Source organism: Schistocerca cancellata, chromosome 3, assembly GCF_023864275.1.
Source record: "Schistocerca cancellata isolate TAMUIC-IGC-003103 chromosome 3, iqSchCanc2.1, whole genome shotgun sequence".
NCBI classification, from domain to species: Eukaryota; Metazoa; Arthropoda; class Insecta; order Orthoptera; family Acrididae; genus Schistocerca; species Schistocerca cancellata.
The window spans coordinates 724,347,363-724,361,476 of NC_064628.1; the positions used below are offsets into that span (position 1 = coordinate 724,347,363).

The window sequence follows — 14,114 nt, forward strand, 5'->3', positions numbered from 1 at the left end:
AGACCTCACGCCAGCCTGCGTGAGCTTAAACGTGTGCCTTTCGGCTTCCTGTCATAGTGGATTGGCTGTCTTGCCAGTCCACAACACGAAACTCGTCTAGCTTGAAGGGGGAAACCATATGGCGCTATGGTTGGCCCGATATATGGCGCTGCCATAGATCAAACAGATATCAGCTGCGTTTTTTTAAAAATAGGAACCCCCATTTTTTATTACATATTCGTGTAGTATGTAAAGAAATATGAATGTTTTATTTGGACCATTTTTTTCGCTTTGTGATAGATGGCGCTTTAATAGTCACAAACGTATAAGTACGTGGTCTCACGTAACATTCCGCCAGTGCGGACGGTATTTGCTTCGTGATACAGATCCCGTGTTAAAATGGACCGATTACCAATTGCGGAAAAGGTCGATATCTTGTTGATGTATGGCTATTGTGGTCAAAATGCCCAACGGGCGTGTGCTATGTATGCTGCTCGGTATCGTGGACGACATCATCCGAGTGTCCGGACCGTTCGCCGGATAGTTAGGTTATTTAAGGAAACAGGGAGTGTTCAGCCACATGTGAAACGTCAACCACGACCTACAACAAATGATGATGCCCGAGTAGGTGTTTTAGCTGCTGTCGCGGCTAATCCGCACATCAGTAGCAGACAAATTGCGCGAGAATAGGGAATCTCAAAAACGTCGATGTTGAGAATGCTGCATCAACATCGATTGCACCCGTACCATATTTCTATGCACCAGGCATTGCATAGCGACGGCTTTGAACGTCGTGTAAAGTTCTGCCACCGGGCACAAGAGAAATTACGGGACGATGACAGACTTTTTGCACGCGTTCTATTTAGCGACGAAGCGTCATTCACCAACAGCGGAAACGTAAACCGGCATAATATGCACTATTGGGCAACGGAAAATCCACGATGGCTGCGACAAGTGCAACATCAGCGACCTTGGCGGGTTAATGTATGGTGCGGCATTATAGGAGGAAAGATAATTGGCCCCCATTTTATTAATGGCAGTCTAATGTATGCTGATGTTACTACAAGATGTTTCACTGGTGACAGAATGGCGATGTACTTCCAACATAATGGATGTCCGGCACATAGCTCGCGTGCGGTTGAAGCGGTATTGAATAGCATATTTCATGACAGGTGAATTGGTCGTCGTAGCACGTTCACCGGATCTGACGTCCCCGGATTTCTTTCTGTGGGGAAGTTGAAGGATATTTGCTGTCGTGATCCACTGACAACGCCTGACAACATGCGTCAGCCCATTGTCAATGCATGTGCGAACATTACGGAAGGCGAACTGCTCACTGTTGAAAGGAATGTCGTTACACGTATTGCCAAATGCATTGAGGTTGGCTGACTTCATTTCGAGCATTTATTACATTAATGTGGTATTTGCAGGTAATCACGCTGTAACAGCACGCGTTCTCAGAAATGATAAGTTCACAAAGGTACATGTATCACATTCGAACAACCGAAATAAAATATTCAAACGTACCTACGTTCTATATTTTAATTTAAATAACTTACCTGTTTCCAACTGTTCGTCTAAAATTGTGAGCCATACGTTTGTGACTGTTACAGCACCATCTATCACAAAGCGAAAAAAGTGGTCCAACTAAAACATTCATATTTCTTTACGTACTACACGAATATGTAATAAAAATGGCGGTTCCTATTTAAAAAGACGCAGTTTATATCCGTTTGACCTATAGCAGCGCCATCTAGAGGACCAACCAAAGCGCCCTCTGGTTTCCCCCTTCAAGCTAGACAAGTTTCGTTCTTTTTTAGTTTTTTCGTTTGATGCTTATTTCGTGAGATATTTGGCCCGGTCACGATCAATGGACCACCCTGTATACTCGACAACTATCGTGTGCCGGCCAATTGTGTTTTGCTTTGTTGGTGGTTCAATCTGTTCTGGACATTTCTAGTCTACTGTGTAATGGCGGTTATTGATATCGAAGTCCTTATGACATTAATTCTGGAAAGACTAGTTTTGTGGGACAAGACTTTAGGTACTTATAAGAACAGAATACAAACAAGGAATGCATGGATCGAAGTTTGCATAGAACTGAACGAAGCTTTGAACGACGTGTGACAAAGACAGAGACGACTATGGTAAGTACAAATCTTTATTTTTTAGATTAAGTACAAAAATTTTTTTACGTCAGTGGCACATTAAGTTTTCCATCTACAGCACCAATCTGCTCTTGGCTCAAATTTTCCAGCTATGTTTTCAAAGTCGTCTTGGTTGGGTAGAGACCTAATAACTTGACACACACATCTGACTATTTTACTGGTTGTGGAAATGCTTAACCAATGTTTTAATTTTTAAGATGATAACAAAAACATACATCCTTTAGGATAATTTTTTTTAATTTTAGCTTTCGTTTTCTTTCCCACTCACATGGTGGTAATTGTCAACGTTTGTAGAGGCTGGATACATTCTCGGAAGGATGTATTAAGGCGTTGAATGAAACTCTTCATTCGTGGATGTAAATCGTCAAAAGTTCGTAAACTCATCCGAAAATAATTAAAAAAACTTGTCTTCATCTCCCCTTAATCCTTCAAAAAGAATAAAGAATGCACCCACTTCGTCTCTTCTCATATTGAGTGGATGGACCCAATGCACACATCCTCTTCTTCTGTTTTTCAAACGCTAATAGCTAGTCGTGCTCCATTTGTAGTCGAGGTCAGCTGAACATGCACTAGACACGGAAGGACGGCACAGCATGCCGTGCGGCTGTCGACTACGTGTGAAGAGGCGGTAGGTCCCGTATCGGCCCGGCAAAAATACCGGCATGTCGGCTGCCGGGTTGGTGTGAAATAAGCCTATCCGCCTGCCGAATTCGTCCCGGGGACCGGCACGCCTTCCCGCTCGGGAAAGTATATGCCTTAGTTCCCACCACCATTATCAACGGTTGTAGGAAATATGTCCCGTCTTTTTTTCTTTGTAACCAAACGTGTTTCAGCACCTCTGTCCTCTGACGCATAGCTATTTATTACGGCGGGAGGATCCTCCGTTTTGTGATGCTTGTGGTGTGCACATCTCTGTCCGGCACATTTTAACAGACTGCATTTTATACCATGATGCAAGGGCAGAAGCACAAGTTGATGGGGATCTGCCCTATGTTTTAGCTAACGATGAGACGTGTGTGTCTAGGGTTTTTCAGTTTTGTGATGTGTCTAGACTCTGGCCTAAACTTTTAGGCTGGAGGTTTTAGTGTATTGCAGAGTGGCTGACTCCTCCGTCTTTTTCCTTGCGGTCAAGTAGCCACTTCCATCTGCTACATTGTTCTGGCACCCTCTCCCTTTTTCCTCCTGTGTTGTCCATGATTTACTGCTGACGCCCTGCTTCATCCCACGCTTCGGTGTGGGTGAGCACATATTTTTCAATGATTGTTCCCCGTGTTTTCTGTTCCGTTATATGTAAATGTTCTGAGTTTTTTTCTTGACACCCGTCTCACTATGATACTGAACGGGCGCTGAAGACCTTGCTGTCGTGCGCCCACAAAACCCTTCTATAATAATAATAATAATAATAATAATAATAATCTGTGCCATTATCAGTGGGGTTTATTGAAAACCGTAAAAAGTGAACGTTTTAGGCTGTAACCGATCTAACAAGTTTGGGTAAAAAGGAAAAAAGCGTGTTTACAAAAAGGGAAACCTATATCCTATAATTTAGATGCAGACAAAGAAAGAAAGATAAGAACTGCAGATCCATATTATCAAATGTGCCTGTAATAGAACTTGTTTCGAAAATTGTCGTATATCACGAACAATTTTCTTCCTTCTTCAGACTGATTCGTCTATTCTTGTGACTGATCACGATGAAAGTTCAGTTTCTGAGAATTTTATTGTTATTTAAGGCGGAGGGGGAAGGGGAGACGGGGTTGAAAGTAGATGCCATAGCTGTCTTCCACTCGCTGGGTACAGAAACGTGTGTTCTATCTTGTGCTACTCTAGCCCAGGTTTGATAAAAAAAAAATGTACATTAAAAGGAGCGGAATTAGATGAAAACCATGTAAGCATATAATATTAGTTGAATGCAGAGTACGTGAGCTGAATAAAAATATTGCTCCAGGTGAGGCTCGAACTCACAACCCCGGCATTGCTCACGACTTACTGTCTATAAGTACCGTGCGCTAACCGATTGCGCCACTGGAGCACTGAAGTGAGTAGGCCTTACAATAATTTATAATACAGTATAAATATATTTTTACGTATTTTTTTATAGTTATTGTGTAAGATATTTACTGTTTATATTTTTTGTCCTAATCTCTTTATATTTTCACTGCTCGAGTGCAATCATTGTTCATAGCGTTATTAACTCTGAGGTGTTTTTGAGTCAGAGAGGTTGTTTGTGAAAATCCTGTATTTTGGAATTTGAAGTATAAAAACTGGAATTTCGCTTAGAAGGTATTGGTAAAAATCTTTTTTAAAATTTATTGGCTCTGTGTTTAATCATGGAATGCTCCGCTACCAATTTATGGATAATTTAATAGTTATGAACACTGGCTGAAGTATTCAATATTTTGAATTATTACGTACTCAAATAATACATTTCGTTGCTGTTCCACACATGTTACCTCGATAGACACCCATACATGTTTACAGTATGTTTTGACGTTAATTCATGCGCAGAGATCTTATGCTGTGAATATCAGCTGTTCAAAATAAACACGTACGCGTCTATTGCAGAGATAATTTACATATACGTAGCAGAACACGTATTTTTACGTGGTCTCATTGTTAAAAAAATACATTGTAAATTGTGCTACGTAGTACTTACTTAATTATTGTTGCAATCAAGTATTCGGTTTTCCTATTGAATAGAGCACTCGCCGAATTCGTTCAAGTGACAGGTAATTATTAGTAACCTTAAATAGATAGTTCCTAGATAACTGACCGTTTCTCTATTTCTGGTAGTCATTGATAGTATCCTAATTATAGACAAAAATATCGGTCTCACTGTATTACAGGCACATTTCGTTTGCTTTTTTGCCGTACATACTAAATAACATAATTCTGCTGCAGTGTTTTCTTGCAGACTATGTCGAGTATCAGTTGATCATGAGCTGGTTTGATGCGTCTGGGATAGCTAGTCTTGCCAAAAATGCCCTGAAAGAAGCGCAGAAAACTATAGATAAAGCACTAGATATAAAGGAAGATGAGCAACATCCAGAGACACGAGATCCCACATTAGAAGCTGCAAGCGACGACTTTTTCGCTACATGGGGATTGAAGTCAGGAGTGGACACACTGGCGTCGGATAAACCTAGCGATACCGACATCTCGTCCCAAAAGGAGTCGCCGAAAGGAAACAGTAAATTGAATATGACAGCAAGTTTATGGGGTTCTTTTACTGGATCTTTCTTTGAAAATCCAAGGACATCGGAAGGTAAGACATAACCATCTCATACTTATTTATCATCATTTGTTTAACACAAACCATTTTTGCTATTTGCGTCCCACTAAAGTTTTGTAGTTGCTTTCAAACGGAGACTATAGTAGCTACTTCCACCAAGCAAAAAAGTAAAAACGAAGTACAAATTGTCTGATTGACCATTCTCACTGAGTTGTAATCTCTCAATCTGCACTGTACAGTTATACAAGTATCTCTTATGTTCTGTCATATATACCTCATTTGTCATTTCCTATTATTTTGAGGAGTACATTTGTCAGCACACTTAATTATTCAAATAACATCTCATTCTCGCCAGTTTCCACTATATGATACGTAATTGCCAACAAAATGGTCATAAGTTTTCTACAACTAATTGTTGTAACTTTTCTTACGAGCCTATATCTTTCTTTAAATTTTTTCCTCGACAGATTTTAGTGTCAAAATAGAAATTCTCCGTCTCCTGTCAAATTTTCTCTCAAAGCTTAATCAGTGAACGTCATTAGTGGTTCCTTTAAATTTCTTTTCCAGTGTGTAGCATATCCAGTTTGTATTGAACTGATCTTCAGAAAATGTCAACTTCACTGTGCTTCTCATTCTTTACTTTTATGCTTTATCCTCACCTTGGATTACAGTGTTGTTATCATCAGCTATTACTGAAAGTGTGCAGTTTCAGATATCAGTATTTTACAAAGAGATGATGTACATTGATTTCTGGTGTTGAGGAGTATTTGCTATGAGTCATTGGGTCTGACCACTGATGTAATGTTAAGGACTGCTGTGGTGTCACTTTTCGGGCATGTACACACAGTTTTGGTTTTAGTTGGCAAAGCCAATGCATGTGAAAGCAGAAAGATGTAGCTTTGCCTGAGGTCTATGTTAGGTTGGAAGTTGACAGTTTGGTTGTGAGTTGGCAAAGCCAGTTTGTGTGAAAGTAAAAACTCATGGTTGTGGTGTCAGACGAATCTGTAACTTTGCCTGAGATCTAGATTATATTGGCAGCTGAAACTTCGGTTGTGAGTTGATGAAGTCAGTGAATGTGAAACTAAAGGAAAGTAGTTGTTGTGACGACTGATCCGTAGCTTAGACCATTTGAAAAAAATTGTCACTCATATCACATCAACACGCATAAAGTTGCCATGTTGTTTATGTCATTTGTCACATGTTTCCTACATCACTGGTCTAAGCCCATAACTCGTTTATAGTATTCCTCAATATCCTATTTCTGGACTTTGTTCAGGGTAATTTAGAGAGAATGCTATATTGTAAAAGCTTCCTGTATGACTTTCATGGATCAGTATTATTTTCAAAGTTCATTGGTTGATGGATGTAGTGTGTGAAATGTAGGACTGTGATTTGGGATTGTTTCTATCAGAGTGTCAGTATTTCTCCTGCAGCATATGGATGAGGCAGGGAGAAAGTCCTGTTCATAGGTCATAATGTGGCATTGTAAATGGTACGTGGCCAATCTTGCATGTTGGCCCAGTTTATACACAGTAGCCTGTAAATTTCTTTGGCATTCCAACCACCGCATCACCTTCATTGTCATCTGGTACTTTCAGTATAAGACTGATAAACACCCTCTCCCCCCTCCGTCCCTCCCCCCCCCCCCTCCCCCACACACACACACAATACCCTGTGAAGTGCACAGTAGGGGATAGTTCCCATTGTACCATACTTAGCCTCTTGCCGATCTATTTAGGCATTGGAAGAATTACCATTTAAATGCCTCTCTGTAGTTAGCTTGCCTTGTCTCATATCGTATAATACTAATTTTTAAAATGTTCACTGAATAGTTGGCATCTATTTTTTTAAACATCTGCTAGACCATATTTTTCAGCAGTTCTGAGACACTTTCTCACGGGTCAAATGAACCAGTATCCATGACAAACTGCCTATTGGCTTCTGTCTCGGGTTCTTCGGCCGACGTTCATCTAATGATTTTTCTGACGTTTCGCCAGCACAAGTGGCTGGCATTGTCAAAGCTTCACCACCAGAAGTTCACCACCGGCAATGGAGGGTGAAGCTTTGACAATGCCAGCCACTCGTGCTGGCGAAACGTCAGAAAAATCATTAGATGAACGTCGGCCGAAGAACCCGAGACAGAAGCCTATAGGCAGTTTGTCAACAAGTGGCCACGAAAGCCTTAACAATTTTGAACCAGTATCCATACTTGCTGCCCTTCTTTATATGTGTTTCATATCTTCTGCTATTGTTGTTTTGTATGGGTACCATTTACTTGAACAATATTTTATGATGAGTCATACAAGTGCTTTGTATTGATGATGAAGTCCCATACTCCTTGACGGAGCGTAGGGGACAATGCGGGAGACCCGCACCGCTGTACTAGGCAAGATCCTAGCGGAGGTGGTTTGCCATTGCCTTCCTCTGGCCGTAATGGGGATGAATGGTGATGAAGACGACACAACACCACCCAGTCATCTCGAGGCAGGTGAAAATCCCTGACCTTGCCGGGAATCGAACCCGGGACCCCGCACTTGGCAAGCGAGAACGCTACCACGAGCTTGTAAATGACGACATTTGATGACTGACTGCATTTGTCGATTATCCTACCGATGAATCAAAATCTACAATCTGCTTTAGCTCCAACAGTTCCTAAGTGATCATTCCATTTCATATCCCTACAAATTGTTACACCCAGATATATGTATGAGTTTACTGACTCCAGTTGGGACTCACTGATATTGTAGTCAGAGAATATTACAGTTTTGCATTTTATAAAGTGCATTAGTTTACATTTCTTACCATTGAAGAAAATGCCAATCTTAGCGCCACTTTTGAAATCCTGTCAGATCTGACTATTAATGCAGCATTTTCAGACAACATTTCATGATGTATATAAAAAATAAAAGGAACCTGTCCAAATTTGATCTCCAGATCACTTTCCTTTATTTCCACATGACCGCTTTCAAGCTGCTTGCTCATCATCAAATCTATTTAAAAAATTTAATTTAAATTACAACTAGTTCGAATTACAAGTAGCTTAAGATTTATGTTTTGCAAGCTTCAAAAACTTTACAAACTTAGCTACAATACAACAGCTGACCAACATACCATTCGTTACAGTTGCAGAATAACCTGTCGAATATGGAACTGAAAGTTAACTGTCATGATGAACCATAGGCTAGTTTTTTCTCTCCTTGTGCACTTGCAATCAACATCCACAATTATTTGCTAGATTTGTTCCAGTCTCTGTCTTCCTCTACAATTTTTATCATCTACAGCTCCCTCTAGTACCATGGAAGTCATTCCCTGCAATCTTAACACACGTCCCTTCTTCTTAACGGCATTTTCTATATATTCCTTTCCTCACTGATTCTGCAGAGAACCTCATTATTCCTTACTTTATAAGTCCAACTAATTTTCACCATTGTTCTGTAGCACCAAATCTCAAATGCTTCAACTCTCTTGTGCTCCAGTTTTCCCACCATCCATGTTTCATTAGTATACAATACTGAGCTTGAAACAAACATTCTCAGAAATTTCTTCCTCAAATTAAGGCCTATGTTTGACACTAATAGACATCTCTGGGCCAGGAGTGCTCTTTTTACCAGTGCTAGTCTGCTTTTTATGCCCTCCTTGCTCCATCCATCATAGTTTACTTTGCCACCAAGGTAGCAAAATTCCTTAGCCTCATGTACTTCATTATTTCCAGTTCTGATGTTAAGTTTCTCGCTATACTCATTTCTGCTACTTTCATCTTCCTTCAATTTATTCTCTATCTGTGTTCTATACTCATCAGACTGTTCATTCCATTCAACAGGTCTTGTAAGTACCATTCACTTTCACTGAGGATAGAAATGTCATCAGCAGATGTTGTCATTGATATCGTTTCATCTTGAATTTTGATCCAATTCTTGAACCTCTCTATTATTTCCGTCATTGCTTCTTCGATTTATAGCTTGAACAGTAGGGGCGAGAGACTGCATCCTTGTCCTACCCCTTTTTTAATCCAAACACTTTGTTCTTGGGTCTTGCAGCCTTATTGTTCCCTCTTGGTTCAAGCATGTATTCTATATTGCTCACCTTTTCCTTCAGCTTACACTATTTCTCTCAGAATTTCGAACATCTTGTGCCATTTGACATTGTATAACACTTTTTCCAGGTTGACAAATTCTGTCAGTGTGTCTTGATTTTCCTTTACTCCTCCATTATCAATTGCAAGGTCAGAACTGCATCTCTGGTGTCTTTTCATTTCCTAAAGCCAAACTGATCATTGTCTAGCAGATGCTCAATGTTCTTTTCCATTCTTCTGGATATTATTCTTTCAGGAACTTGGATGCATGAGCTGTTAAGCTGATTGCAATAATTGTCATACTTCTCAGCTCTTACTATCTCCAAAGTTGTGTGGATGATAATTTTCTGAAAGTCTGATGGTATATCATCAGCCTCATTCATTCTATGCACCAACTTGAATTGTTATATCTAAAAAGAAAGATGATGAGACTTACCAAACAAAAGCGCTGGCAGGTCGATAGACACACAAACATACACACAAAATTCTAGTTTTCGCAACCAACGGCTGCTTCTTCAGGAAAGAGGGAAGGAGAGGGAAAGACGAAAGGATGTGGGTTTTAAGGGAGAGGGTAAGGAGTCATTCCAATCCCGGGAGCGGAAAGACTTACCTTAGGGGGAAAAAAGGATGGGTATACACTCGCGCACACACACACACACACACACACACACACACACACACACACACACACACATATCCATCCGCATATACACAGACACAAGCAGACATTTGTAAAGGCCTGACGAAGCAGCCTTTGGTTGCGAAAGCTAGATTTTTGTGTGTATGTTTGTGTTTGTTTGTGTGTCTATCGACCTGCCAGCACTTTTGTTTGGTAAGTCTCATCATCTTTCTTTTTAGATATATTTTTCCCACGTGGAATGTTTCCCTCTATTATATTCATAACTTGAATTGTTACTTTTTTACCGTTTCCCCCAGTGACTAGAAATTCCGATGGAATTTTATCTGTTCCTTCTACCTTATTTAATCATAAATCATCCAAAGTTGTTTTAAATTCTGATTCTAATAAGGGATCCTCTCACTCTACCCTGTTGGCTCCTGTTCCTTCTTCTATTATGTCAACACATGAGGCCATTCCCTCATAGAGGCTTTCAGTGTGCTGTTTCCACGTATGTCGTCTCTCCTCAGCATTAAACTGTGGAATTCCCAATGTGCTCTTAAATGTTACTGTCCTTGCTTTTAATTTCACTGAGGGTGGTTTTGTCTTTCCTATATGCTGAACCAGTCCTTCTGAAACCCATTCAATTTCTTCATATCTTTTGTGCAGCCATTTCGCCTTAGCTTTCATGCACGTCCTATTTATTCCATCCCAGAGTGACTTGTAGGCCTGTATTCTTGATTTGAACATTTATGTTCTTCTTTCTTTCATTGATAAGCTGAAATATTTCTTCTGTTACCTATGGTTTCTTCACAGTTACCTTCTTTGTACCTATGTTTTTCTTTCCAACTCCTTCCTACCAGTGGCTAAAAATATTGCCCACCCCTCCTCCCGTCACCCCCCCCTTAAGTACCTATGTGATCATTTGGCAAGTTAGTGTGTAATTTCTGAAAGACTGATATGTGAGGCAGTGAAACTCATTTATAAAGGTGGGTATGAGTAAGTGATCTATAATTAAAGACATATCTCCCTCCAAGTTCTGCCTGTTTATTTGTTTAAATGATTAATGGAGAATCTCATATAAATATGTAAAACAAATAGTAACAAAGAGATAGAGGGGCTGGCCAGTACTTACCTCAGCTCAGTACAGCCGATAGATGCACAAAATATCAGTAGAATATCTTTGGCTTCCCTCTGACACCCATGCCTCCATCTTTGCTACCCTCCCTGTTTACCTTTCCACTGTCGCTTCATAACCTGGGTTGTGAGTAACTGAATCCACTTTCCCCTCTTCCCCTTTCTCCTCCCTGACGAAGGAACAAAGATCCGAAAGCAGGAACGTAAATTTTCTATTTATTTATTTTTAAATTTCCTGTGAATGACCATTTTACGTCACTTCGGTGTTGCTGCCTATGAAGCCAGCAGTAAATGGTCTCACAAACTCAGCTGTGGTAGAGCTACATAATAAAAGTTATTCTGTTAGCATCTGTGAGCTTGCCAAAACACTCAATTGTGTGAATTTTCATGTCCTTCTAGGGCAACTAGTCCTGGTGTTGGTGACATTCTATTTGCATGGATGAAGTCATAGTTAAATAACTAACTGAGAAACCCAGCTTTGCCTGGGTATTTATTTATAGCTGTGCCCTAGATTTCATATTATGGAACTGAGCAGGGTAGTGCAGTTGTTTCCACATTGGACTTATATTCAGGAGGATGATGGTTCAAACCTATGTTCAGCAATCCTGATTTAGGTTTCTCATGATTTCCCTAAATCACTTAAGGCAAATGCCGGGATCGTTCCTTCGAAAGGGCAATGCCAGTTTCCTTCTCTATCCTTCCCTAATCTCAGCTTCTGCTCCATCTCTAATGACCTCGTTATTGATGGAACGTTAAACACTGATCTCCTCCTCCTCCTCCTCCTCCTCCTCCTCATCTCCTATGTGTGGAATTTCTTTTTGATTTATGAAGCTTCTTTGTATGCATCATTTGAAGTAGTATGATTGGGGACATGAACAAGAGCTTATTTGCTTCAAACACGGGATAGACCATGAAACAGCTGTGCTAACACACTGAGAACTTCAGTTGTTTACTATGTGAGGGAAGGGTACTGACGAGCGAGTTAATACGTGACGGTTTTGATAAGAGCTACTTTGCTCCTCACTTTTGGAAGGTATTTCCAAAGAGCAAGTTATAGCCTGATGTTCTCGAGCAATAAGTCTCACCTAGCAATCTTCATGGATTCTTGAGGTCACAAAGTCCTCAGTCTTTTAGCCTTTTGGTGTATTCCGAAACACTCAACTGTTTTCTAGGCATTTTTATTAACAAACAAAAAAAATGAAAATGTTATGAGTAGGACACCAAAATCACAAAGCAAATTCAGTAAATTTGTTTTTACTAGTAAAGAACTAAAGTAAAACATATCAAAAGAAGCAAAGCAATGCCATTAAGTTCCTGATACAGAAAGCGAAATCAGTAAACCATATATCCTAAACAAGTAAATTCAATGTTAAAAAAAAAAAAAAAAAAAAAAAAAAAAAAAAAAAAAAATACCCCTCACTCATTTTAAGAAAACAAACAGTGCCATCTATTGCTTCTTTGGAATACTACACAATGCAGATCATGTCACTGAGGTAAACGTCTGAACTACTGAGCTGAGCAGGCAGTTTTATCTAAAAACTTTAAATTAAGATATCTTTTTTTAATAAACCCCATAGCTTACTACAAGATATGCTCATCTTACCCATGAAAATCACGTGAAAAGTTCTAGTAGTTTGGGAGATTAGCATTTTCCAACTGGTAGACAAAACAGATTTAGATAAAAATTTAAAGTATAATGTCTTTTTTACTGTTATCCCCCAACTTTGATGAAATAAAGCCTGTACATACCTCTAAGCTACATTCAAGTTACAACTGAAAACTCCAAGAAAATTCATCTAGTGGTTTTGGAGATTGGTATGTTCAAACAGATAGACATGATGGTTTTACAGTTTTATTATTAGTATAGATAAAGAAGAGAGGGTCATGTAAACAAATGTTCACTCTTAAGAGTGGGCAAACAGTAAATATAGTGTGTCATGGGTTTGGTGCTTGATCTGCATCTGTTCTTGACATACATAAACAATTTGCCTGGACGTTGGAGGATGCTTCAAGAACTGTTGTACTGCATTTACTGATGAGGCAGGTGTGCTGATCAGAAACCTAGGAGCATCTGTACCAAACACAAACAGGAGAACAATGGCACTGGTGTATAACTAGCTCAAAAGCAAACCCTTTACCCTTTGACAACCAGTTGTACAACACAGTTTCAGAGAAATAAAAATCACATACAGATACCAGAAGTCAAGATCAATGGACACACATTGAATGTGGCACCTGGTGTGAACTTCCAGGGCACCAATGTGCATGCTAAATTATGGTGGCACCAGAATGAGGATAATAATTAACTGAGTCACCAGATTCTTTCTTTGATCTTGGAAGTCTCTCTGGTGTTCACCTGCAGATGGGATTGCTAGCATACTTTCACAAAACTGGCCACAGCATAATCTTTTGAGGCAGTGCAGCTAAGGTCAAAAAAAGTGTTTATTCTATAGAGGTGTGCAGTAGGACTGTTGTGTGAGGTTGATAGCCAGGCATCTTACAAAATTTCCACCCCTGAGTGCCAGCTTTGTGATTTCTGGATGAATGGTTTTATGGGGGAGGAGAGAGGGAGAAGTTGGGGGAAGTTAAAAAAGGAAGGACAGGCCACTCAGGCTCCAGGATGAGACACCCACCTGTATGCATACGATGCCTGACCAAAAAAAATGAAACACCCAGAAGGGTAATGGGAAAAGCCTCACAAAACCAGTGTATTCTCTCTTGAGGCAAGCTGGCCCACAACTGTTGTAACTGGTCTTACGTGTCCTGGATACTGGCACTAGGATAGAGTCAACTTCCGATCTGTCCCACGCTGCACTGTCAGGGACTGTTTAGGGATCTTGCTAACAATGGGAGTACTTCAACATCATGCAGAAAGTTCATAGAGGCATGTGCCGTGTGTGGATGAGCATT

General features: G+C 40.0%; 1 protein-coding gene and 1 non-coding gene across 4 annotated transcripts in view; one reads left to right on the forward strand and one right to left on the reverse strand.

Moving 5' to 3' along the window:
* Positions 1-4,087: 4,087 nt before the first annotated feature.
* On the reverse strand, positions 4,088-4,179 carry Trnai-uau (transfer RNA isoleucine (anticodon UAU)). Its single transcript is given in 2 exon segments — positions 4,088-4,123; positions 4,142-4,179. It is a non-coding gene; the product is annotated as a tRNA-Ile (tRNA).
* Positions 4,180-4,724: 545 nt separating this feature from the next.
* The window catches only part of LOC126175739 (TATA element modulatory factor), a 173,250-nt gene continuing 163,860 nt past the window's right edge, over positions 4,725-14,114 (forward strand). For 2 of the 3 annotated variants that reach the window (XM_049922689.1, XM_049922691.1), the window contains exons 1-2: positions 4,725-4,876; positions 5,049-5,412. In XM_049922689.1, the coding sequence (XP_049778646.1) occupies positions 5,085-5,412 (328 nt within the window). In that variant the 5' untranslated portion in view covers positions 4,725-4,876; positions 5,049-5,084. The remainder of the gene's footprint in view (positions 4,877-5,048; positions 5,413-14,114) is intronic. The other variant, XM_049922690.1, reaches the window with a different exon arrangement.